At 50.1% G+C, this 25,690-nt stretch overlaps 1 protein-coding gene, 1 long non-coding RNA gene and 1 other non-coding gene across 53 annotated transcripts in view; 1 reads left to right on the top strand and 2 right to left on the bottom strand.

Moving 5' to 3' along the window:
* The window catches only part of LOC114684504, a 137,813-nt gene that overhangs the window by 106,748 nt on the left and 5,375 nt on the right, over positions 1-25,690 (bottom strand). For 44 of the 50 annotated variants that reach the window (XR_005092812.1, XR_005092841.1, XR_005092828.1 and 41 more), the window contains exons 2-5: positions 16,067-24,396; positions 15,546-15,744; positions 9,752-9,855; positions 1,939-7,666 (exon numbers count right to left, since the gene is read on the bottom strand). This is a non-coding gene — a long non-coding RNA (uncharacterized LOC114684504). The remainder of the gene's footprint in view (positions 1-1,938; positions 7,667-9,751; positions 9,856-15,545; positions 15,745-16,066; positions 24,397-25,690) is intronic. The other 6 variants (XR_005092808.1, XR_005092816.1, XR_005092807.1 and 3 more) reach the window with 6 other exon arrangements.
* On the bottom strand, positions 2,929-3,005 carry LOC114683774. The gene has a single exon (XR_003733202.1). It is a non-coding gene; the product is annotated as a small nucleolar RNA SNORD112 (small nucleolar RNA).
* Positions 6,348-20,265, top strand: Rtl1 (retrotransposon Gag like 1). Of its 2 annotated transcripts, none has more exons than XM_037210845.1 (2): positions 6,348-6,417; positions 14,234-20,265. In XM_037210845.1, exon 2 carries the CDS (start codon positions 14,319-14,321, stop codon positions 19,299-19,301), a length of 4,983 nt encoding a protein of 1,660 aa, XP_037066740.1. In that variant the 5' UTR covers positions 6,348-6,417; positions 14,234-14,318; the 3' UTR covers positions 19,302-20,265. The 2 variants fall into 2 exon arrangements, with proteins under 2 accessions (XP_037066740.1, XP_037066739.1); XM_037210844.1 differs by lacking the exon at positions 6,348-6,417 and adding an exon at positions 9,318-9,390.

Below are 25,690 nucleotides of genomic sequence, written 5' to 3'. Positions count from 1 at the left end.
TTGTCTGAGTAAAGCCCCTCTCGTTTCTGCTGCCAGAGTGTCCAGCTCCCAAAAGCCTCATCTGGGGGCCTCAAAGCCACTTGGCTGCTCTGACCCGCCAAGCGGGGGCAGCATCGTGTTGCAGGTGAGAACCAGGCTGCCTGGCCACTTCTGGGTTAAGGCTGCAAGGCTTGGGGGTGGAGTCTGCACTCACAGAGTTAGGCCCGATGTTAGGGTGTTTCAGTGGTGGTACTGTTATGCTGCTGGTTTTGTTTGGAGCTCTAGATGTGGACATTTGACATTTGGCGACGTGACATTCATATATGTCACTGCCTTTGCAGTATTGTGTGGGGGAGAGTTCCCTATGGGACATGGATGAGGAAGGGAGCACACAAGCACACACACACACACACACACACACACACACACACACACACACACACAAGCACACATGTTTGTGAATAAATCTTTCTGGTTAGAAGTGACTGAAGACCCTGACATGGCTCAGAAGTGATTCACTGGGAATCAAATCACGCAAAGTCCAACCCAGAAGCTGGGGTCAGAGGGCAACAAGCCCTTTAGCCCCTGCTGGGTGGGGAGGGGACACTCTGCCAGGCATGCACTGATAACTCCTGTTGCTCAAGGCACAGGGATGAAACACAGGCTTGAGGGAGTTGAGAAATGGGTTTCTGCGGAAAGCAGAGCCACACACAGAGGAGACGTCTGCCTGGCCAGTGAAGAAACCAAACATTGAAGAGAGAGGCGCCTTTGTGCAGGCAACCAAGGAGGAGGGTCCCTTCTGTGAAAGGGGTGACAGGCAAGTCGCACTTCCCCAAACGGCCAGCACACAGAAGGCTCAGTGAGAGAGGGGCTGGGCTTCTTTGTGACATCCGGAAGCTAAGCTTTGTGGGGGTCATCTGGAGCCCCCCACCACTGTTAGTCAGGAGTCATCCTTGCCAAAGGCAGTAAAATAGAAGACTCTAAGTGCTGCCTGTGAGCAATCTGACTTCTTATATTTGTTTATATGAAAATAAGCTCTACTGTCCAGCAAACTACAGGAGACCCCAATTAAAGCAGTAGGGCAGCTGGGCTGGCCCCAGGTGTTGAAGAAGGGCACAGGGGTCCCTTGGGAGGATCTGCAAGGGCACAGGAGCTTGGGCAGGGGAAGCAGGAGGCTTTATGCATTCTAGGGGCTTTTTGTTTGCTTTTGTTAGTCTTGTTCTCTGAAAAGGCAGCGCGGCTAGCCTCCAGAGGGAAGGCACAGCCGGGTGGGGGATGCTGGGGGAGGGGTAGGGGGATCTGGCTGGGCTGGGCTGGGCTGGGCTGGGCTGGGCTGGGAAAGCTCGGGGTTTTACTGGATATCCTGCATGTGTTACTGCACTAGATGATTTATTTGAATTATTTTCTCACTGACATCTCAATGGGCCTGTGTGAGAGAGATTGTGGATGTAAAAAAGAAAGGAAAGAACCAAAGCACAGAGACGCTTGCAAGCTAGCTAAGGACACACAGCTTGAGTCTGCTCTGTGCTTGGATTAGAGCTAGGGATGGTTACTTGCAATTAATTCCTGAGCCTACTCCCATGTCAGGAAAGAAGGGGCACTAACCCATCTTCACCCTACACACACAGACCAAGTCCTTTGTCTCTAGAGGCAAGGTTGATGCAAAGACAGACATGTCCACTCTCAGCCCTGTATGTTCTACCCCCAGAGCTATTGCTCCAGCTATCATCTGCTCTATCCTCCTCCTATATCCTGGGACAAAAGGGCAAGGAGCAAACTATAAGACAGATGTATTACCAAGCTGTAGTTAGGCTGTGAAATGTATCGCAGGGTTCTCAACCCATGAGTATGGTGTGTGTGTGTGTGTGTGTGTGTGTGTGTGTGTGTGTGTGTGTGTACATGCGCACGCACATATGTGAAACAATACGTGTTCAGTATTGCGGCGATATGCAGACTCACCAGCACCACACAGCGTGTGACACAGCCCTCTGACCAGGGAGGGTCTCAGAAGTCAGTCTCTGGAAACACAGACAGGGTTTCTGGAGGGGACAAAAGAACAGGTGATTAACATCTGATCCCCTCAGTTAATTACAGGGGAAGGGAAAAAAATCTTATGGGCAAGGCACCACAGTTCCACTGACCACGGTCTGAGGAATTTTGGACATAGGTGGGGCACATATCTTACTAGGGGTTTACTATTACTATTACTATTATAAATATTACTATTTAATATTGGGGGTGGTATGTCAAGGTTGTTCATAACCCTAAGCACAGTCTGTCCAGTGAGGACATAGGGTGATAGAGCATGAGGTTGAGCCAGAGGCTCAACAGACTTAAGTATCAGGCTTTTTTCCTTTTCTTTTTCCTTTCCCCTTGGATGACATCCCGGAAGCTGTGGGAAGTCAGCTAGAGGACTGGATTGGAAGGTGAGATGGTAACAAGGTCAAAATGGTATTTCAGAAAGATCGTTCAATGAAAATAAATCTGTGCAAACCATTTACTCAGCTATCCCCCCCATTTCCTCCCATTAAGGAGCTGGGGTAAACACAGTCAGGGATGTGTTCAAAAGCTTAGCTACCAGAATGTTCTCTGTGGTGCTATCAGCAATGGCATAAAATAAAAACAGCTTAGGTCTTTTTAATCGACCATCGGTGGAGCTGAATCACATTAATTAAAATGTGTGTGTGTGGCATGCCCTTCTCGCTGATCCGTGTAGATACCACCTTTTTTATGTATTTGTGATTTTATTTTTTAAATATTATAATGAGCAACCAGGAACCCATGACCTGCCCTGATGAGTAGGGTTTTGACCAGGCTCCTATCTGTACATTCTCTCAATGAGAAAAGTACAGCTGGGATTTTCAATAATAAAGACACAGCGTGGCATACATATGCCAGAATATTAAACAGCTCTTAAAAAGAGGAAAACAGATAGACCTATTGTCTTTTAATGGACCTCTGGATTTCATAAAGAACCAGATTAATCATGATCCTTTGTTCATAGACACTGTCCTATCATTGGATGAAGGCATATCGCCTTTTATTCTGATAATGTATGCATTCATACATTCATTTGAATTAATGTCATAAATACTCGTGAGCTCACTCCCCAATTCCAAATAACTCAATAATTACTTACACCTGCCAAGATAAAGGACCCCAGATTTCAGGGTGGCAGTGAGATGGTTAAATCAACTCCAGTGTGTACACCGTTTGGGAATGTGAGGTGCTGGGTGTCATAAGGAAGGCTATGGATCTTTATTATTGCCAAGCACATTCTGGGGAGAAGAAAAACAAGCTGCTACAAAATGCACAAGGAAAAACACTAGCTCTGAAATAGCCCCCATACAAAAGAAACAAAGTCATATACTCAGGTGGTGTGCTTATTAGACATATGCAAATGGACAGGAAAATGCAGGAGCCCAGAAGGACCACAGCCCCTAATTTGAGGAGGGGATTGAGGGAGAGGCTAAGTGCTACCACCACCATATTAATTAGCAGTACGTTTCCTGTATAACTACAATAAATATTTTGTGTGGTAGTTTTTCTGTAGGTTATTTTTTTTATTTGTTTGTTTAGAGTTTTTTTCTTTCTTTTTGGCTTTCACAAACAAAAAACAAATCCAACAAGCATTTTAGCTGACAAATTACAAGTCAGTTATAGGTGTGCAAAGCCCGTTCTGTACACACAGGGACTCAAGGTTTATCTTCCTTTTTTTCTTTTTTCTTTTTTTAAATTTTTATTTTATGTCCTCCAAGACTGAAGGCCTAGCACTGCCTGTGCAGCTTTGTCAGTGACATGTAGCCGGCAGGTGTGAGCCTCAGGCGATGATTTCACCACCGTGGTCTCCCGCCCTCAGTGTTTGCAATGTACCCATGGGGGAACATTTTCCTTTTCGGCCCTTAAGAGGCCCAGAAAGCTAATGCGCTGGCCCGTGTTCTAGGGGATTAGCTGTATGGAATGAGAAGTCCAAGGGAATGTGACTTGAGATAGATGTTGGCAGAGGGGACATGGGCCTCTGGAGAAATGCAGACACAGCAGCCCGAGTGTGTCAACAGTGGAGCCTGCTTGCTGGCAAAGAGCCGGGGCTTTGCTGCGTGCCTGGACAGTTTGACTCTCAAGCAGCACGTACTATGACCGTGTACCTCCGGCGTCTAACCCGCACGGTCCTGCATTGCCATTGCTAACCCACAGGTAGTGCATGGTACCCTGAACTCCTCCTCAGAAGTCCCTTTCTTTCCAAGGTACCCCGAGTCCTGCTTGCAGGCTAAGCTTCAGACCCAGCTAGTGAGGTCCCTGCAGCTGTCACAGGCTGTCAGATTCTCAGAACACGCTTAGGGTTGAGTCTGTGACAAAGATAATATGATTACACCCACATCTTCAGAGAAATGCCTGAGGCTCAGAGACCCCCAGAACAACGACCAAGAAAATTAACCCTTTCTAAACTCAGCAGTCTGAAACCTCGTCCACCTTTGTCTTTGCAAAGCCACATTTTCATTTACTAGATAACAGCCTCCTCTGAGGAAATGCAAACCCATTTCCCACCATGATTTTAGGCAGGAAAAAAAAAATCTGAGGCAAGTTAACTAGCCTTCTGCCTTCATGGCCAGCCCTTAATCATCTCTGTCACACTTGAGGTTCTGCTGTTTCATCCATAGGCTTTGTGGAGTGGGTGCAGTACCTGGGAATACCTTAAAGCTAACAGGCAAGGGTCTGCCTGTTTCATTTTGCATCTCACAAATGCAAAATATTTTTATGACAAATAAAAAACAGAATCCAGATGAAACTCCCTACACTTGGCCTGCAGCCCAGGGTTACTTCCACGTGGACACAGAAGAAGCCTGTGGAAACCCAGGGAACACCCCGAGGGAGCCTAATGCTGCCTTCCTGTTTGAGCCTCTCATCCGTTTTCCTCTTAGCTCCAAAATGCTGAGATGGGGGGCTTTCCGATGGGTCCACAGGAGGAAGGACCCTCCTAACAGTCACCTGTGCATGCCACAGGGGCTCCTCACCAGTCAGCCATTTTCTATTTTGTTCTATTTCAGCTATCAAGACTTGGGCATAGCTGCCCCGATATTACAGAAGGGGGAACTAGCTACAGGCAGGGTTCCAAGATCACCCACCTTCCGCGGAGGGCAGATTGTCCTCTCTGACCCTATATGAGCCTCTGTCCCCCATCAGGGAGTCATAGTGGTCATCCTCACATCAGGTGATGGGTAGTAAAGCCTCCCTTGGTTACACACAGAGAGAGACAGGGACACCAGCTTGTTAGGGCTGTGTGACTTCCACTCCTCTAGAAGCCCCTTTCCCCCAAAACAGAACAGAAAGCAAAAGGAAGAGGTGCGTACATACCTGGCAGGGCACTGAGTCTGGGCTGCTGGCTCCCCGAGGTCACACAGGACAGGCCACCCTGAGAGGGACCAGGGCTCCCCCAGGAATCACTGGCTCCCTGCCCCTTAAGGGGGCAGGGAGCCCCAGCTGCAAAATGAAGGGCTTCAGTTAGTTCCATTCTGGAAAATCCACAAATTTGCAAATTCTCTAAATTAACATGTTAGAAGGAAGAGAGACCCTTTCACAGACCTTTTTTTCTGATCCTGGCCAGGCATCTGCTCCCTTCCTGGGAGAAAGCAGCCATCTTGTCTCTAGGCTACCTAGAAGAGGAGAAATCACTAAATATGAGAGTCAGGAGTCCCCTGCCTCCCTGGGCCTTTGACACAAGCCTAATTACCACCAGTAGACCTACTGTGTGCCTGAAGCAGATGAGTACTGCTGATCACCACCATGATTAAAGGGTTCACTGTGGACTGGATTCAGCATAAGGAAGAGGGGACCATCCTGGAAATATTCCAACAGTTGTCCCTGGCAGAAAAGGTCATCGGGAGAGGAAATTGGGTGCCAAACTCACATCAAATCTTTATCTATTTGCTGGAGAACTGAATAGGGGTCCTCTGTGAAGAGATGGCTCACCAAGTTCAGGAGCCCATCTCAAGGCAAAAAGCTTGGCACACAAGTACCAGCATGGGCATGTGAAAGCTGGGGCTCTGGCTGAGGCATGCCATGAATTAGGCTTTGCCTGGCCTTCAATAGGGCCATTGGACCCACACAAATTAGCAAGCAATAAGACCCCAAGCCTCATATTCTTCTTTTCCAAAGTGGAAATTTGCTAAAGCAATGCCTATGTAAATTATCCTAAGGAGTGAAAGAATTCAAGTGTGTGAACACTCACCAGACATGTCTGACAAACGGGAAATACATAGGACAGAAAAGATGTCTCAAGGCAGGAATCCTGTTCTGGGGACTAGGCAAAGGGACTGGGGAGTTGCCACTGGATGTTACCTTCATAACTAAGAAAACACATTCATCCAACAGCTTCCGGAAAGAAGAGAGGGTTGAGTCCAGCAGGACCACAGGAGATCCACTTGGACACTTGCGGCCAAGGTAAGCAGGGGTAGGGTGCCCATGCTGGCCTCTGCCCAGTGGAGAAGGGGGCACCTGGTCAATGGATAGGGTAAGGCCATGCTAGGGACTAAAGGTTAAGGGGTTAGTTTGGACGTGTTCTGGGGTACTCAATACCTCTGTTCAAATACTTGAGAAGCTATAATTAGAGACTCAGCCAGCTGTCTTATCCCATCCTGTCCCTCTGCTGACACCAAATAGGACAAAATGAATTGGGAATGACAGCACAAGCCTTTTGGGGAGATGGAGGCAGACACTAAGGCCCCCACTTCTGTTTCTAGCTGCCTGTCAGACCACGAGACTGACTGCATCAACAGCCTGGAATGAAGGCAGTCTTTGGCCACGAGGCCCTCCACATCCCCAAATGGCAACTGCATGATCCCTCTTTGGGCACCTGTTTCTGCCTGTGCCATCTACCAGGGGAGGGGGAGAAACCTGGCTCAGAGCCCTGCCCCTGTCTCTGCCTCTGCCTTCCCGGACACTGGAAGTCAGCACCAAGCCCTCTAAAAGTCAGTTTAATTCCGCAAAGTGGTATGCCACCCCTCCAATGATGGCATTAAAACTAAGATAGAGCTTAGTACTGGGCAGATTTCACTATGATTGGAAAATTGTAGTTAGCCCTGTCTGAGGCATGGGGGTTCCAGGTGTGGCTGGACCACCCTAAGTCTTCTGCATGGCCATACCCTGTCCCTTGTAGAATGGTTATCAACCACTCTTTGCCCTGGTAAGAGTGGTTGTCAATGGATTGGGTCTGCATTCTTGCCACTGATAATCAAGGGTCCTGGACAGAAAGTCTACCTTTTTAATCTAGTGTATTCTTTTCAGTGCAGAGCTTGTTCCTGCCATGAGGCTAATTGGAAAATTAAAGTTGGCACCTTATGTACAATGCTGGTCTAAATCTTGACCCCTGCAATTAGAGTGGGTGTTCTAAAAGCAATAATCAGATAAACCCTAGTAACAAGAACTCATGCACAGTTTTTCACAGTTTACAAAGGGAACACCTCCTTCCCTTTCTAAATGGCCAAAGAGCGGGTTGTAGGGCTGACCACCCTCTCTCCCTGGCCCTAGCCCTACCTCTCAGAACCCTTAGGATGAAGTCTTCCTGCCTCGAAGTCACCACCTCCCAAGATTCACCATACTCCCACGCCCACAACTGCAGCCCTCAAGATGTATCCATGTAGCCTTCGTAGCACCAGGCATGGTAATGGAGCTTGCCAGAGCCAGACAGGAGCTGTAAAGTCAAGGCAGTTGCCAAAAGAAGCCAGTCTGTGCTTTCAATCATTGTGTAGATTGAGAGAATTCTATTTAAACAAAGCTAGGACCGTAATTTCTAGATGCAGCTATTAGAACTGAGGAAGGGTAGGATTCCTTGATCTCCATCTACTCACTCAGGGCCTACCTTTGCCTCCACAGCCTGGGTAGCCACCAGGCATCACTCAGAAACCCCATAAGAAAGTTAGAAAGCCAAGGGGAAACTGAGGGCCAGGAAAAGAAGTTTCACATGGAAAGTCAAGGCCCAGCAGGGCTGTCAGTTGCGCAGAATCCATCCCAATCCAGGTTTCATCTCTGCCCACGCGCCTTGAAAGGAAAGTTTAGGCAGAGGAGCCGCTGATTGGCTCTGCAATTGGAGCAGCCCCTAGAGGAAGGGTGTGCTCCTGCACAACCCCGCAGCCCCTCCCAGAGTGGCATATTCTCCCCCTCCATGGTTATTCTGGGAGAGTGATCCAGCTGCCCCCCAGCTGCCAGTTAAACAGGCATGGGCCAGGACACAATGCGGCTGGGTCAAGGGCACCACTCTTCCTCTGGATGGATAGGCAAGCAACAGGCTGAGGGTCCTCTGCTACAGGCTTCCAAGCCTGGTAGGAAACCCAAGATTGAAAGAGTCCTCCATCTACTTTGAATCACTCTCTACCCAGAGTCATGGGATTCCCCCTTCAAAAAACTTAGTTGCTCCATCATGGAGATGAAGGCCTGCTGATCAAGGATTCCTATCCAAACCACAGGGGTGGGGGCCGGGGGGGGGAGTTTGCTTGTTTTACCAAGCAGAAAGGTGAAAGGTCTCCCTATCGCAGATGTCCAAGTCAGGGTGAAATGGATAGTAGTGACTAGATATGGGCTGGGCCCAGCCTGCTCACTGCAGATTCTAAGGCCGCTGAGACCATGACATCTCACCCACGCTCCTTGTGGGGCTTTGGGCAGTCCTGCTGAGGGTTTTGGGAAGTCCTACTCCCTCCCAGAAACCTGAATAAGAAGAGGGGCCGATATAATCTTTTCCACCAGAGAAGCCAGCAAGGATCCTAAGGTTCTGCCTGCCAAGGACACATCTTGACTGTAACAGGTCTAATAAAATAAATGAATAACGTAATTTGTATTCTTCACTGTCCTTACATGTCCATCCTTACATGTCCATTCCCACCCATGGCACCAGAAAGAAAGACAGAAAGATAGTAATTCTAAGGGAAGTTATCCTTTAAGACTTAATGGTTGTGTCCCTCACACTTAAGAGCTTCTGAGTGTCTCATACAAATCCAAAGTAACAGGGGTCTCCACTTGGTGCTCTTCCCACCAGTTATAATAGGACAGGCCTCTGAGAGCCATGGCTGCCCTCCTCTCCACTGCTTGACTTCACCCGCCTCCTAAACTCCTGCGGGGGGCTCCCACCCTCCTCCCCTGTCCTCACCTTTCCCCTAATTCCTCCACCCCTGCCCCCCAGCCCATGCTCAAGCCTCAACTCTGCTCCCAAATATCTTCTCATCTCCTCTTCCAAGCTCTATTTTTAAAATCAGATTTCCTTTACTGTACAGGGAAAGGTATTCGCTGAGGGATTTGCCCCCCCCCGCCCCCCCCCCTCACTCAACCCTTCATAGATGCTCCGTGGCAGGCCTGACCCCATGGGCCACTTGCTCAGAGGCAAGCAAGGAGCTGACCTGACCGAGTCTCGGGACACTAACAGTGGTGAGACTGGGGTGTCTGTCTTGAGTGTTGTGGGGTAGAGGGTCACAACAAAGACCCAAAGGGAAGCTCCAACCCTAAGTGCTAGATCTAGATTTTAATAGGAATTTCAAAATGAAAGGTTTGAGAACAGACGTTGAGATGAATCTGAAGGACAAAGAATGTTCCTTCTACATAGCCTAGAGGCATGCAGGGTGGGCTGGGATAGAGCAAGAGCCAGAGGAAGCCTAGGTTATTGTCCAAAGACATCAGAGAATAAGGAGGGCATTCGTCAAGCCCCAAGTCTACCCAGAGAGGCAGATCCCTGAGCTGGGCCACCTGGTGTAGATGGTCCTTCCTCTTGCTACAAGGAGCTCTCACTCACCTCCAGCAGAGACTTATTGTTCAGGGTGCAGTGTTCACCCCCTGGCTGCTGTGGGGCTGCACGGTGGTACCCGTCTCCAGTACTGTGGGGTCCAAACAGGATGCCTAGGGCAGAAAAGAATGGGAACAGACTGCTGGGTAAACTAATGGACTGAAGATTTTTAAAAAATACAAAACTCTGGGAAACAACAAAGTCGAAATGAGTTTAGGATGGGGGACACGAGACTCAGTCTTTCTAGAGAAATGCCTAAGGAGAAACGAGGAGGGAAGCCATAGATGGTTAAAAGTTTTTATTTCATGCAAAACAATTTAAGCTCTAGATTCCCAAGAGTACAGAGCAATCTATATGTTTTCAACAAGAGATATACTCGCTCCAGGCTCCATTCAGCACTGGGGCACTTGGATTTTATGCCGTGGACATGAAATTTTAAGGTTGGAAGCTAAGAATGCCATGATTAAATGAGAGTGTCACTCAAAGACAGTGGAACTTTTTAGCATTGCTGGAAACGTGTGAAAAGATCTTAAGTGGGAGTTTTAGTAATTGATTATTGGGTTTCTGAGGTAGAAATCTGCACTTTATTTTGAGGGGTGATGGTATCAAAATTTTCTATCACACTAAGGGCTTTGGGCTTCTGCCAAAAGGCTTTAAAAAACTTAATGGTGAGATTGTTTGCTTGTGGGAGATAAGCTTGTAGAAAGCATGATAAAACATATTTTATGGCTAACAGCTTTGGACTTTATTATTACAAGCAACAAGAAACACTGAGAAATCGTAAATAGGAAAGTTAACAGGCACACATTTAAGGATCATGCCCAAACATTCTGACTCTGTGTTGAGGGAATGCCAAAGTTTGACTCTCAGGGCATGCCAAGAAGATATGATTAATGTTGACACTGAGGAAAGGTTTTAATTAGAGGAGTTACATGACCGAGATGGGGACTGTGCAGAGAAATTTGGAATTTATTTAGAGACTCTGACGTGATGAAGTTTTTGCACATGCTTAAAAATTTGATTTATCCAATTCTAATGGGGTGACATGGTGAGTTTTTTTCTGTTTGATAGATACAACATAGCACGATTATGAAATCAAATTCTCGCTGTATGCCAAGAATCTGGACTTTTTATGTCGTGCACAATTAAGAGACATTGCAGGGGTTTTTAGGTGGAGTTACAAACTCAGATTTAATGAACTGTGCTAAGACGTGTGAATTTTATTCTAAGGGATGGCACACCAGATTATAATATCACTCTAATAAGTTGGGATTTAAGCCAATAAACGGCTTAAAAGTGTGATGGGGAAGATTTGTTGGTTGTTTTTTGTTTTGTTTTGTCCAGCCTGGAGGTAAGTGACACGATAAGATACTGCACTGTCTGTTAAGAATTTGGGGACTTATGCTACAAAAAAACTTTGCAACATTTTAAATCTGGGAGTGACTCCTTACAGTTTATGAATTCAGCAGAGAGGAAAGTGGATATTACAACATGGTTAGAGATGTGACTCATGTCCACATCGAAGGCACTGTTGTATCCTGAGTGAGGGGTGAGATATCATTTTTAATCCTTTTGTGTGGGGAGGGGGATGTGTGGAGTTTATCCAAGAAAGGGTTTTAAGGAGTGAAATGGTCGAGAGTTTTGTCTCCCAAAGAATTTCATGATTTAAAGCATGCTGTATGCTAAGGTGTGTAGATTTGATGAGCAGTTCAATGCAAGGGTGAATGTCCACTGCCCCTCAGCACAAGGGCATCCAGGGAGGCTTCTGTGCTGAGAAGCTGGGTAACTTACATCATGGGCTGAGAAGTTAGATGACATTTACATAGCATGTCAGGTTTGGACACGGTTTTGAGGAATGCAAGGAGTACACTGTCATGCCAGGCTGAGGAATTTGGACTCCCTCCATGATGAGATTTTAGGAGAATGACATCATGAACTTTGTGTGTTGAATAGGCTCGGTCTGCTGAGAAATGTATGACTTTATGATCACTTTCAGGCTTGATCTCATAGGTAAGGCAGAGACTTTGTGAGGCTGTAAGCAGAAGTTACACAAGTGAGTGCATGCATGTTACAAGAAGTATGAGCTTTTGTTATCATGTAAGATCTTTGGTGTGAAGGCAGTCAAGTGTTTCTGGGGTGAGCTATTAAACTGTGAATTTTGTATTGATTAGCTACCAATTAAACCACATGGTTAAAAAATTAATTTTTGCTAAGCAATTGGAACTTCATAGTATAGAGAAGAAATGTGTATGTTAAATAGGAAACCATGAGATAAATATTGTTTATTCTGTTAAAAGTTTAAATTCTGATATCCAGGCTTATTAAGATATTTAGAAAGTGAGATTTTTGGTTGAAGCCTGGTTGAAGGAAAGCAGAAAGAGTCAATCATTTACGTAATCAAATTTGTTAATCTCTATGTGTAAACTTTTTATTAAGAAGGTGAATATTCTAATTTGTTAATCAGACTGCTGCAAATTTAAATTGTAAACCATGAGGTTAAGTGGGAGACCTGCTGAGATTTTTATGTCGGACAGATGAACCTGTAGATGAATTAGTTAAATTTGATATTTCAATAATAGTGCATGCCGTAGAGGACTTTTATGAAGAGGAAATGAGTTGATTTATGCAATATGCTGTGCATGCTTCTGAGATGGCTGTTTTACCTAATTTGTACACCAGGTTTAGAAACTGTGATCTCTACCTCCAGGAATGACAAGTCCAACTTGTGCATTACTCTATGGCCTTTCAATTTTAGCCAGAGAATGGTTTTTGGTTAAGTTTACATGTCAGATGTGTTTATACAAAAGGTTTGGATTTAATATTGCAGACAGTAAATAAACAGTGAGAGGCTTTAATCAGAGGAATTGCATGATCAAATTTAAGTGTCATGCTAACAAGGGTATGTCTAATTCTGAGAAACTGCAGATCCAAATGTTTTATCCTGCAGGAAGGTATGGATTTGAGCCAATGGTAGTTTTACATAAAGGACAGCATGGAGATTTTTGTTTATTTTATTTTGGGGTTTTTGGTTTTGGTTTTGGTTTTTGGTTTTTATTGTTGTTGTTGTTTATTTGAGTGTGTGTGTGTGTGTGTGTGCGCGTGCGCGCGCGCGTGTATGTGTGTGTGTGTGTGCATGCGTGCGTGCGTGCGTGCGTGCGTGCGTGCGTGCGTGTGTGTGTGTGTGTGTGTTCTGATAGGTCAGCCTGGTAACCCTAAAAGAAAATTGAGAAGTAACAGAAGGTGTTGAATTTATAAAGACAATAGTCGTACGGCTGGGATATTCAATAGCCTAATTTGTTTTGTAAACCAATACATTCCTTTAAATTCAATTTCCGTGCACTAAATCCTCCCATGGCCAGATTTTCAAAAATTCCAGGACAATCAGATTTCAAAGGTCTCGGGCCCTCCTCTCCCCCGGCTTTGTAACTCTGCTAGATACACCCCCGTACTGGAGGAAATCAACGGTGACAGAGAGAAGGGGGTGCTTTCAAAAATGAGAAGCCCACCCCTGCCTGAGCAGAGGGGAAACTTGGAAAGATAGGATCCAAGAGGCAGGCAGAAATGTTTGCATGAGCAGAATTGAGGCCAGATGTTTGAAGCTCCAGGAGCCCTGCAGACCAGGGCAATTCTGGAGGGTAGATTTTTGAAAAGCTGGGAAGGGTGTTTGGAAACCTCCGTCTCAACACTGGAGAGATCGTGGCTTTGGATAGAGATCAAATTGAGAAATGAAATCTACTCCATCCCACCCCCCAAAATATGACCAAGGATAAAGCAACAAAAGTGCAAGCTTTCAGCACACAGTAGGCATTTTATAAACGTTTATGGGGAGAAAATTAAATCCAAAAGTCATGCTCTCTCCCACTTATTTCGACTTGGAGCCTGGAGGAGGAAATAAGAGCTATTTTTGGCTGCTGACCCAGCTGGCAGGGCAGTGGCCAAGTGCCCGATTTCTCCTCTTTCCCCAGAGTTTGGGAGACAGCAAGCATCTCACTGTGGAATCCCGCCTCCAACTGAGCGTGCTGGGCTGGCTCCAGACCACCAAGCCTGCCAGTAGTGGCTTCGAGTGGCATTGAGATGTGACCTTATGACTTTCGGGTGACTAGAGACGGGAAGGGAAACTGACCAGGCATGGATGCCAGGGCAAAATGGGCCAGAAGTGTGCCCTGCCAGGTGCCTGCTTGCCACAGAGGACGCTCTGGGCCAGTTGCTCCACAAAATTTATGGACTGTGAATTTCTCATTCCAGTGGAGGAAGTAGGCAGGCGGGGCAGTCAGACTCCGCCTGGGAGGCAGGTCAGGAGTTGAGCCTCTCCCCTTGAGGTGCCCCAAGTGACCAGAGGAGGAGACTATATTGAATGCAGGGATTATTTCTCTGGTTTCTCTCTGATTCTAATTACTTGGGCGTCTGGTTTGTCCTTGAGAATCTGACCCTGACGTCTTGAGACTCTAAATTGCTGCTTTTCCTCTTGCTTTTTATCCCTTCTGCCCCTAGGTTCTGATCTCCACGGTCGCGGTCTCTGACCACACACATTACAACCTTACCTGTCTTCAGAGCAGAGTCCTTTCCAACCGACGACATGATAGAACCCTCTGAAGACTCATTTGAGACGATGATGGAGCTTAATAATCCATCATCAAAACAAATGGAGTCCTCCGAGGGCTCATCCAACACCGTTGAGGAGGCACCGGGCAGCAGCGGGGCACAGGCGCAGGCAGAGGCGGGCTCAGACAGCGGCCCAGCCCAGGAAGGAAAAGAGCCACCCAGTGGCTCGACCCAGGAAATGCAAGAGCTGCCCATTGATCTATACCAAAACTTGGAGGAGCCATTCAGTGGCCGGTATGAGGAACGAGAGAAGCTGCCCACTGATCTTCTCCAAGACATGGAGGAAACCAGTGGCCCACGTGAGGAACGAGATGAGCTGCCCACTGATCTACTCCAAGAATTGGAGGAGTCATCCAGTGGCCCATTTGAGGAACGAGAAGAGCTGCCCACTGATACACTCGAAAACGTGGAGGAACCATCCAGTGGCCCACGTGAGGAACGAGATGAGCTGCCCACTGATACACTCGAAAACGTGGAGGAACCATCCAGTGGCCCATTTGAGGAACGAGAAGAGCTGCCCACTGATACACTCGAAAACGTGGAGGAACCATCCAGTGGCCCACGTGAGGAACGAGAAGAGCTGCCCACTGATATACTCGAAAACGTGGAGGAACCACCCAGTGGCCCATTTGAGGAACGAGAAGAGCTGCCCACTGATACACTCGAAAACGTGGAGGAACCACCCAGTGGCCCACCTGAGGAACAAGAAGAGCTGCCCACTGATACACTCGAAAACGTGGAGGAACCATCCAGTGACCCATGTGAGGAACAAGAGGAGCTGCCCACTGATATACTCGAAAACATGGAGGAACCACCCAGTGGCCCATTTGAGGAACGAGAAGAGCTGCCCACTGATATACTCGAAAACGTGGAGGAACCATCCAGTGACCCATGTGAGGAACAAGAGGAGCTGCCCACTGATACACTCGAAAACATGGAGGAACCACCCAGTGGCCCACCTGAGGAACGAGAGGAGCTGCCCACTGATACACTCGAAGACATGGAGGAACCATACAGTGACCCATGTGAGGAACAAGAGGATCCACCCAGTGACCTACTCCAAGACATGGAGGAGTCATGTGATAGTTCACACGAGGAAGAGGAGGATCCACTCAGTGAGATTGCTATCTCATCTGATGGCATAGATTCAGTGTTCGCCAACTCATCTGAGACCCACACAGAGCAAGGAGATGAGACTGACCTGGAAGATGAAGAAGATGAGCTGAACCTCGGAGAGGAGGCTCAGCCCGGGGGCTCTCCAGAAGAAGTCATGGCCACAATGGAGTCCATCATCTCGGTGTTCCTCCGAATGCATGACATTGAACACCAACAGAGAGTAGCGGAGAGGATCTTGATGCAAGCCATCGAAGAAGGCCGGCTCCCCAAACTCAGGCACTTCTCTGGAGATCGCAGAGAATACCATGAGTTCATTGTGCTCTGTCAGATGACCCTACAGAACTACCCATCAATGTTCCACAATGACCAGCTACGGGTGAAATTTGTCATGTGTCATCTGTCTGACCTAGCCTTAGAATGGGCCAACGGCCTGGTAGAGCAGAACAGTCCTCTACTGAACAACTACTCAGGCTTCATCGAGGCCATGTCAGAAATGTTCGAGTACAGGCAGACGCAGCGTGTGGCGGAAGACGCCATGTTCAATATCAGGCAGGGGAACCGCGGTGTTGCCGAATACATCAATGAGTTCCAGAGTCTGATACCCACCTTGGGCTGGCCAGATGAAGTCCTGCAGGCCCACCTGTGCCACGGGCTCAATGAAGACATCAGGCATTATCTGTTTCGAATCCCCCAGCCGGCATGCCTGGAGAACCTGATGGTGCTCGTCCTGCAAATTGAAGATAAGCTGGCAGAGAGAAGGGCAATACTCAGGCTGCCCCCCGAGGCCCGCCCAAGAAGCATTATCTGGATGGACACACCTCTCCCCCAGAAGTGGTATGTGAGCAGCTGGCTGCCCAATGCGTTTTATCCCAACATCAATCGTGCCCACCTCTTCCTGCTGCTCATGGTGAGGGTGAACCCCTACCACAGTGTCGCAGTGCAGGCCCTGGTGGACTCAGGAGCAGAAGGGAACTACATGGACGAGAAGTTTGCCCAAGAACACTACGTGGAGCTCTACGAGAGACCCTATCCACAGGCAGTCCAAACCGTGGATGGCTCCCTGACCGGCAATGAACCTATCTCGCTGTGCACCGAACCCCTGATATGTTTCCAGCAGAATCACTGTGAGTACATCGAATTTGACATCGTACCTTCATCGCAGTTCTCTGTGGTCCTCGGCATCAAGTGGCTCCGTACCCATACACCTGAAGTTGACTGGCTCAAAGGCCGTTGCACCTTCCACTCTCCCTACTGCCTGAAGAATTGCTTCCACCCACCCCCACCATGCATCGCACTGGAGAAAGTTAGCATGACCATGCTACCCGGATTGCCGCAAATGTATTCAGACCTGGCCGATGTGTTTATCGTGAAGGAAGCAGATGATGAGACTTCCGACCAGCCAAGCTCAGACGGATCCGATGATCTTTCTGAATCAGAGCCCTCTGAGCTTCAGCAGGCTGGAGACAGTGATCGCAACGACGTCTTTTATGAGAGTTCTTCCAAGAGGCCTTATCAATCTGTGAGAGCCAGGACGCAAGAAAAAGCCAGGCAGCAAGAGCAATTCTGGATACTATATGACATGCTGAATGACAGACAGGACTACATACAGATGATGCCAGAACTGTTTGACCAGTTACATGGAGCTACATGGTTCACAAAACTGGAGCTGCGAGACATTGCTAAGGAACCCAGGGTGGACTACAGCCTCACACACACAGAAGACACATGGAGAGCAACATTTGGTTTGACCTCTTCCCAGATTAGATGCTACCGGCCCTTCACAATAGACTCATATGCTGACGACTGTGATACTGAGATTCACTTTATCCTAAAAGACATCCTAGGCTTCTTTGTGATTGCCCATGGCCGAGAGCTCCTGATCTACTCAATGAGCCAGGAGGAACACTCTGATCATGTCCGCCAAATCCTGCTCCGCCTTCGGAATAACAATATCCACTGCTCCCTGGACAAAACCCAGTTCCATCGCCATAAGGCAGAATTCATGGGTTTCGCCCTCTCCCCCAAAGGGGTGAAACTGAACAAGACCATCATGAACGTCATCATGGGGTGTCCTGCCCCCAGCGACAGGAAATCCCTGCAAAGCGTTATCGAACTCTTCTATCCCTACCGCCACTTCGTGGAGCACTTTGCCATCATGGCAGAGCCCCTGGTGAAACTGCTGCTGAGCTCAGAGCCCTACTGCTGGGGTGAAGAACATCAGGAAGCCTTAGACTGCCTGAAGGGCGCTTTCCGAAAGGCGCCCTTTCTGTACCATCCCAAGCCTCAGAATCCATTCTACTTGGAAACAGGCGTCACTGGGTCATTCCTACATGCCTCCCTGATCCAAACTGATGAAGAAACTGGCAAGAAAGCTATCTGCTCTTTCTACTCACGACATCTCTCCCCAATCGAGGTGGAGTACCCTCAAGTGGAGATGAGGATCCTTCCAGTCCGGGCTTCCTTCATGGTGTGGTGTCGCTACCTGGAGAACACCGAGGAGCCCATCATGATCCTTCTCAACACAGAGGATCTAGCCTCTCTGAATAATGACAGGCTCACCGTACTTCTCCCCGGGCATTGGCTCTACTTCTTCGCTCACTTCCATTATGATGTGATGGAGCTGCCTGATGATGATGACCCCCGAGCTCTGTCCCGTAGAAATCCAAACCTGAGATTCTCGATGGGCAGGTACATGCGGCCACTGCTGCTTCTTGCCCTGAGGGCAAGCCAAAGGGACGCGTTCTCTGATTTTGGGTCCGAGCCCGAGGCTGAGACTGAGTCCGAGGACAGTGACGATGAGTCAGACGAGGAAGGGGCAGAGTTGAAACGGCAGGCCGTGGTACAGGAGGTACTCTCTGCCATCCCAATAGAACAGATCCTCAACAGCCTCATGACCCACTTCAGCAGGGTCCAGATCCGGTCCGTTGTCCTACACTTCTTCCGTGGCCTGCTCTACTGGAAGAGTGTCCTGGGTGTGGCATCCCTCCTGGTGATGATGAGGGTGAGGCAGCCCCTCTCCCCACTTCCTGCCCCCTCTTTGGAGGTGGCCAGGCCTGAGCCCCGACACACACTCCGGCTCATCCTGGACTCAAGCCTCATTGCAGGTAGTGGCATGGCCACAGCCATCGCTCAGTTGCTCAGCCAGATGCCCCGGGTAGCGCGGGCCAACACCCTCCCAGCTCGAGAGCTGGCTGAACTGTACCTGAGCCCCAGGTGCTGGCATCGGAATGCCCTGCATTCCCAGCCCCCACGGGGCCTGCGATTTACCCCAGGGTTCTGGTTGACCCTGTGTGAGTTCTTCGGGGTCAGAGTCAACCCCGAGGAGGACATCTTCCCGGACCCATACCAGCAACGATACTTGGAGCTGCACGTCGTTGGTGATGAAGATGTCGTCTTGCGAGAAGCCCTGCAAGACGACCTGCAACGTTACCGACAGTGTGGCCTGCATGACGGCCTGCAAGACACCTCGCAGGACGCGCAGGACAACGACGTGCAAGAAGCCCTGCTTGAAGACGAAGATGCCTTGCTTGGCGACCAAGAAGACCTGCTTGGCGACCAAGAAGCCCTTCTTGGTGACCAAGAAGCCCTGCTTGGAGACCAAGAAGCTGTCACCTTCCGCCCGCGAAATCTGATGGACCCAGAGGTTCTTGACTTCCTCAACAACCGCCTACTCTACATTCTTGGTGCCGATGGCAGGCTTACTCTGCTCAGCAGAGATGAGGTGGCCCGGACCCTCACACGATTCCTCACCATGGCCTCCAGAATGGTCCTGTTTTCCCCAGCCAGGGAACAGGCAAGGCTAGAAGCACTGTCAGACTCATCAGATGATGAACTTGACTGAAAACACAACTAAGTTGATGCCATTCTCCCTTGTGCCTCAGCTAGCTTTGCTCAAATCCAGTGACGCCTCCTACCACTCCTGACCCAAGGGGAACCCACTTGTGAAGGGCCACAACTTCAATTCATCAACCAGCAACATCATCTGTGTTAAAGGACTAGCCAACTGTCAGCGTCCCAGAACCAGCCAAGACTGTGTGCAACCCTGTGCTAACTGTCCAAGACTGTGTGCCACCCTGTCCTAACTGAACGGGCCTCAGACCCACAGCGGGAAGTGAGATCAATGAGAGGAGGAAGCAGTGATGAGCAACAATGACCCTGTAACCCCAGGCCAGATGCAGAACAGGCACAGCAGGCGCAGCCAAGCAAGCAGATGCCAGGGAGCCCCCCCCACCACCACCACCCGAGTGGCGTGAGGCCACCTGTGCATCCTGGGACACTGACCTCGGGTGCTCCACGGACTTCTACCTCCTCACCGGTGCTCCAACTCCCCTGGGCCCCACCCCACCCCCTCCCAGCCTCCCGAGGTACTGTGGTGCCGTGCCTCCCAGCCCACCCCTCACGCAAACAAGCCCACCCCACACTATCTGGTTTGGCCCCCTTGACACTTCATCTGACCCTGAACTCTGAACTTACCTGAGCAGAGCTGCTCTGTGGGGCATCCGACGTACCAGTGCGACTTACCTGATAGACTTGCCCACCTTGAAGGTCCCTGAGACTCAGGGACCACCAGAAAAGGTGGTAGCACCAAGTGGGGCTCCCGTTCCCAAAACTGACAGCTGGACAGTGCAGGGGCCAGAGACCCCACATAAAGAAGGGAGCCCCCAAGGACACTGGTGATGCCCCAGACACCCAGCCTGCTGTGCCAAGGAGCCCAGACCACTGCTCTTTGTCATGGGAAGGAGCACCTTCCTATACTTTCCATCCCGCTTCTGCTTTTGCCCCACAAATAAAGAGAATAAAGATTATCTGGCTTTGTCGTTTGTTCTCAAGGGAAGGTGTGATAGCAGGAGACAGGTTTGGGGGACAGTGAGCATGGGAGCAGAAAGGACGGAGTATGCACAGAGGGTTGAGGGTGGGCATGTACAAGGGTGGGAGGAGCCTGGGCAGGAGAGCTTGGCTCTTTCCTGAAACAGCTCATGGAGGGTCTGCAGGACTGCCTTGGACCCATTCCCACAGTTGCCCCCAATGAAGAAGGCCTAGATCCCCACTCTAAAAATGGCTTTCCTGGGGGTACATTGGTCTGAGGAGAGGAAGGAGTTCCTGGGGAAGTAGGGAAATGGGGGAAGTAGCCGAAACTCACAAAGCCTGTAACCCTACTCAGAAGCACCCCCTCCACCGGAAGTCTGCAAACAGGCTGGGGTACAAAACCAAGGACCCCTCCCGGTGTGACCTGAAGGACAGTATGGAGATACAATGCACAGGGCCCTCACATCCAAGGGATACTAGCTCTGCCCTATATATCCTGCCTGGAAATCTGACCTCGAGTTAACTCCAAGAGACCCTCCTTTGTCCTGAGAATGTGTCATGGCCCCGGATACCCAGCGTGACAATGCAGTGTGATATCCCACCTGTAGCAGGGACAGCTGAGGTGGGGGCCTGAGAGATGCCCCTGAGAGCAGAAGACCTCTACACCCTCTCCAGCCCATAGTACCACTGTGCCCTTGTGGGTCCTAAGGAGCGACTGGCTACTGTCTAGCCTCTCTAACAAGGAATGTACCCCTGACGGCAGCACCATGAGATCATGGGCAGGATCCCAGGTTCAAGGTCAGGGGCTTAGCCTCATTTTAGCAGTTTCTCCTGCTCTTAAAGAAGTTGCCAATGTCCCGCACCCCAGATCCCTGTAAACAAGACATCACATCCTACCTTCAGTTTCCCTGTCCATCACACAGAGCTATGGGGGGCTTCTGGAAGATTTCAAAGGGGTCACAATTAAAGTGTTGAGTGTAATCAACACAGAGTGCAATCCTACCCTCCATCTCATCCAGGTACTTCCTGGTGTCATCTCTTCAGAAAATCGGGGTACAGGGAGGACTGCAGAAGGCTGCGGTCAGAGAGAGGCCTAGGGAACCTCCTTCATGGCCTTTATCCTATCACCTTGGGACCTTCTACCCACATAACCTATGGTCTCGGAACCCAACATGTGACCCCACGCACAGCTGACATCACAACAGCCCCCAGAGGCAGAGGCTGTTGTTGTCCATCTGTCTATCTATGACAGCCCCAAAACGACACAGTATGGTCCAAGTCAGAGGCTCGGCTGCGCCGATCCCAGCATTCCCTTATAAACTGCTTATGGAAGCCCCAGCCTCCAAGTGACAGGGTGACTGTCTTCCCACTGACCTGCCTTCCTATTCCCTAAGCAGGGAACCTGTGAGGGGAGGTCAGTTTCAAGGCAAGGCTGTCATCAGGGCTTCTGCTTCCTAAAGTACGCCCTGCCCAATGTGACACGCTGCTTAGAATTCCTAAGTAGCGTCTATGACCTCAAGGTGGGACTGGGGTCCTCATGGGGAGAACAAACACACCATTCTTGTAGCCTACTAAATTCTCCTGGGGACCCCATACATAAAGCTGGACCTCTAGAACACAATTCTGTCCCTGCTTGGTGAGGCCCTCTGTGGGTTCAGTGGCCGTGCAAATGCCTCTTATGTCCCTGCTGCGGCCAGGGGACCCAAGGCCTTCCCTGACAAGTGGGAGCAGAAGTAGAAAAGTTAAACAGAAAACCTAGCAGTGGCCCAGGAGCCTGCCAAGAGGCTGCCAGTGCTGTTCATCACAAAGGTGGGCACGTTTACCCATAAGCCCACACATACACAGTCTATGAAAGACCAATAAAGGCCCAGTGACCTGCCAATCTATCCAGCTGGGGCTTTGTCCCCATTTACAGGAGAAGAAGGCAGCCCAGGCTGTAAAAAGAGAACTGGTGTTAAAGCAGTAGGTTATCAGGTTATCGGCGGAGCCACTTATAGAGATTGAAAAGCACAACACAAACCTTTTTTGTTTCTCCTGGGGAAGAGAAAAAAAAGCAAAGTAAGAAATTGGTGTGAAAGTTCCTGCTAGGTGATGATGACATCACTCCCACCACAGTAAAGGTGAAAATCAGAGACCAGCCCCCTGACTGCAGACTCCACCCACTGAGGAAGTGCCCCCACTTGCCAGCTTCAGTCCCCATCCAGGGAGCTCTGAGAGCATCCAGGAACAAAGAAGAGCACAAGGCCCTCCCTTGGCCACCCTGCTTGTCCCCTCCCTTGCCTCCGTCCTCCCCTTATAAGATGCCCCTGCAGGCTTCAGCCAGGCATATCACTTCCAGAGCTGGTGACAACCTAGACTCCAGCTATTCACCAGCAAGACTGGATCTGCTACTCCCTTTTACAGGTGGCCATGGGTCACATTAGGGGTCCCCACGCAGGACCCTGAGCCAAGAGTTTTACCAGCTCCTAACCAGGCTGGAGCAGAGGAAGAAGATGCCCCCACACCTAGGTAATCTGGACTGGGCCCCATAGTAAGAAAGGGAAAGGTGACAGAGAAACTATCACCACCACCCCAGCTGCCCCTACCCACCTTTAGCCCTGCTGCTGGGCACAGGGGACCACTTGTTATGATCTATGCCCATCGGACATGATCTGAGACCTGAACAGCGAACCTCATCTGGACTTCATCCACCTGTGTGAGTTCAGGGGGCCAGCATGACAATCCTGACACCATAAAAGAGGTAAGGTGCACAAGGTAGGAGAAGGGCGGTGGAGGGAGGTGAGGAAGGGCACAGGGAACGGGGAGAGATGAAGGAAAGGGGAGGGTGGGGGCCCGGGTCCTCCCCGTCCTGCTCCCAAGTCCTTTCAGGGCTTCAAGGCCCCCCACTCAGGTTACTCCTGTGTGCCTGGGCTGGCTGCCATAGCTGGTACATGCAGTTAATAACCGTAGTGCTGTGGGGATGGAGATGCCCCCCCACCACCACCTATGCATGCAATGACCTAAGCTATTGGGGTACAGAAGACAGGATTCTATGCCAGTCGTTCATCGTGCTGTTGAAGTGTCTATGGGCACCCAGCCTCGGCAGGGGCGCCACAGAGGAAGAACAAGGTGACTCTGACAGCTCCCAGGGGATCCACGGTCTGCAGGGAGTGAGATGAGACGTCTCCAGAAGGGCTCAAGGAGAGAGTGAGAGGCCGCCTGTAAGGGACCTCAGCCTCCTGGTCATAAAAAAATAATCCTGGATAGAGGCAGAGGCCCCTCAAGGAGACCCTGTTCTGGCAGCACTGGTATGGCTCAGCCCTGCTCTGTTCCAGCCCTGCCCCCTGTCCTGGAAACAAAGACACCATCTCTCTGGGATCCACCCCTTTGTCCTGTGAGCTGGGTCCCCTCAGAGGGCATCCAAGAGAGAACAGCTCCTGGAATCCCAGTGGGAGAAGCCCCAGGGTAGGCCCAGGATCGACCTCTGACCTGTCTACCCTTGGCCACAGAGTCAGGGGGTGACCCTTGGCCCAGCCCCAGGGAATGTCCCACCAGGGATACAGCTTCCCCCTCCAAGGAAGGACCTCAGAGATGGCCCAGCCCCAGGCATTCCCCTCTAGGAACTTGGAGAGCTGCGGGGAGAAAGAAAACATGCACGGAAGTAGCAAGCTGGACTACACATCCATCCCATCCCGGTGAAGCTCAAGGCGCAGAGGAGGGTCCGGAGGCCACACGCGGTTGAAGGGGGTGAAGAAAGGCATCATATAGGAGCTGAATGGCTGTGCAATCAACTCCTGCATGACGCCGTTCCCACCCCCCAACTTCTGACTACGATGAGATGGGACCCTCCTCCTGAAACGAAGCAATGCAGGAAGCCGGACGACAGGTGGGACAGGCCCGCGCAGCTAGTAGTTAGAGAAAGGACAGCAAGGGGCAGCCAGCCCAAGGGCACCCGCGGCACAGTGCGACTATCCACCCTCCTTGTCCCATGTGAGACTGGAGCCCATGCAGGTGATGGAGGGAGGGGGGAGGGAGGGGAGAGGGAGGGGGAAGGATGTCTGCTGCCACAGGAGTGCCAAATGCACCGCTCAGGTCCCTTCTGTCAGTCACAGCCCGTCCCAGGCGCGTGTCCGATGGGCTCCTCTGGAGACCTAGAAGGAAATCATGGGAACCAGCAGGGGCTTATACAGCTGCGGATGGAACCCCAAAGGTAATGTATGTGTTAACAGCTGCTTAGAATGGTGAGGGGACAGGCTACAGGCACAGCTAAAGGCTCCTTGGATTTGTGGGGGGGTGGTGAGGGAAAGGCTTCAGATTGGGTCTGGTCACATACTTCTATGAGCAACTAAAAACACAAACTGCTTTTCCTTGCCTGTTTCTGTCTGTCTGTCTGTCTGTCTGTTTTTGAAACAGGGTCTCACTGTATAACCCAGAGCGACCTTGAATTCTCCATCTTCCTGCCTCGGGCTTCCAAGCTTGAATGACACATGTGCATCAATATATATATATATATATATATGAATAAAGTACAAAAAAAAAAAAAACCCTTTCCTGTTCCTGTGTTCTTTCTCTACTCTAACATCTCCCTTCTCCACTGCCAGCCTCGCCTCACAGGTCCCCACCTCCCCTGTGAGCCAATGCTTCTCCCAACACCGTCTGGGATAGCAGGGGCAATCAACAAGCATTTCTGCATCGTGGCAGGATGCTACCAAGTGCCTTGGGAAAGGATGTGGAGGGAAAACTAGCTAGGGTGGGAGGCCAGAAGGCAGGTCCGGGAAGGGTTCAGGGCAACACAAGCGGGGGGTGGGGTGGGTGGTGGTGGTGGGGGACTCTGTAACTCAGATTAACAAAAAGAGAGGCTGCAGGCGACATACGAGCGGTGAATGGGCACGTGCAGCCTGACACTGTGGTAAGAGGCTGCCGGTGGCAGAGGGGAGCATCTCAGTGTGACTCACTGAAAGGAATGGTCCCGTGGAACAGGCGAGAGAATAGGTAGGGTGTTCAGTGGGGCCTGTGGGACACAGTTCCCGGACATTCGGGAGGGAAGAGGGTCTCAAGGTGACACATGGGAGGGACAGGCTACATGACTCATGGGAAGCAGGAGGGTCTCAAGGTGACACGTGTAGAAATGGCTGCATGACACGTGGGAGAGGTGAAGGATTTGAGGTGTCCCATGAAGAGGGGGGCTTCGCGTTGTATGGAAGAAAACAGAGGCATCACAGGATCCATGTACAGCGGGGTGTCTGTGTGTACTGGGGAGAGTAAGGGACTAAATGTAGAATCCGTAGGGAATAAGGTTCCATGATAGATGGGGGAGAGAAGCCGTCCAGTGACACCTGTGGGGGAGGGGACACATGACACAGGAGAGAAAAGTACAAATTTGATGTGTGGGGGAGGGGATCCAAGACACATGGGGGGGGCTCAGTACGACCCTTGTGTAGGAGG

The sequence above is a fragment of the Peromyscus leucopus genome, chromosome 14 (genome assembly GCF_004664715.2).
Source record: "Peromyscus leucopus breed LL Stock chromosome 14, UCI_PerLeu_2.1, whole genome shotgun sequence".
NCBI classification, from domain to species: Eukaryota; Metazoa; Chordata; class Mammalia; order Rodentia; family Cricetidae; genus Peromyscus; species Peromyscus leucopus.
This window is presented reverse-complemented; position numbering and strand designations above follow the sequence as displayed.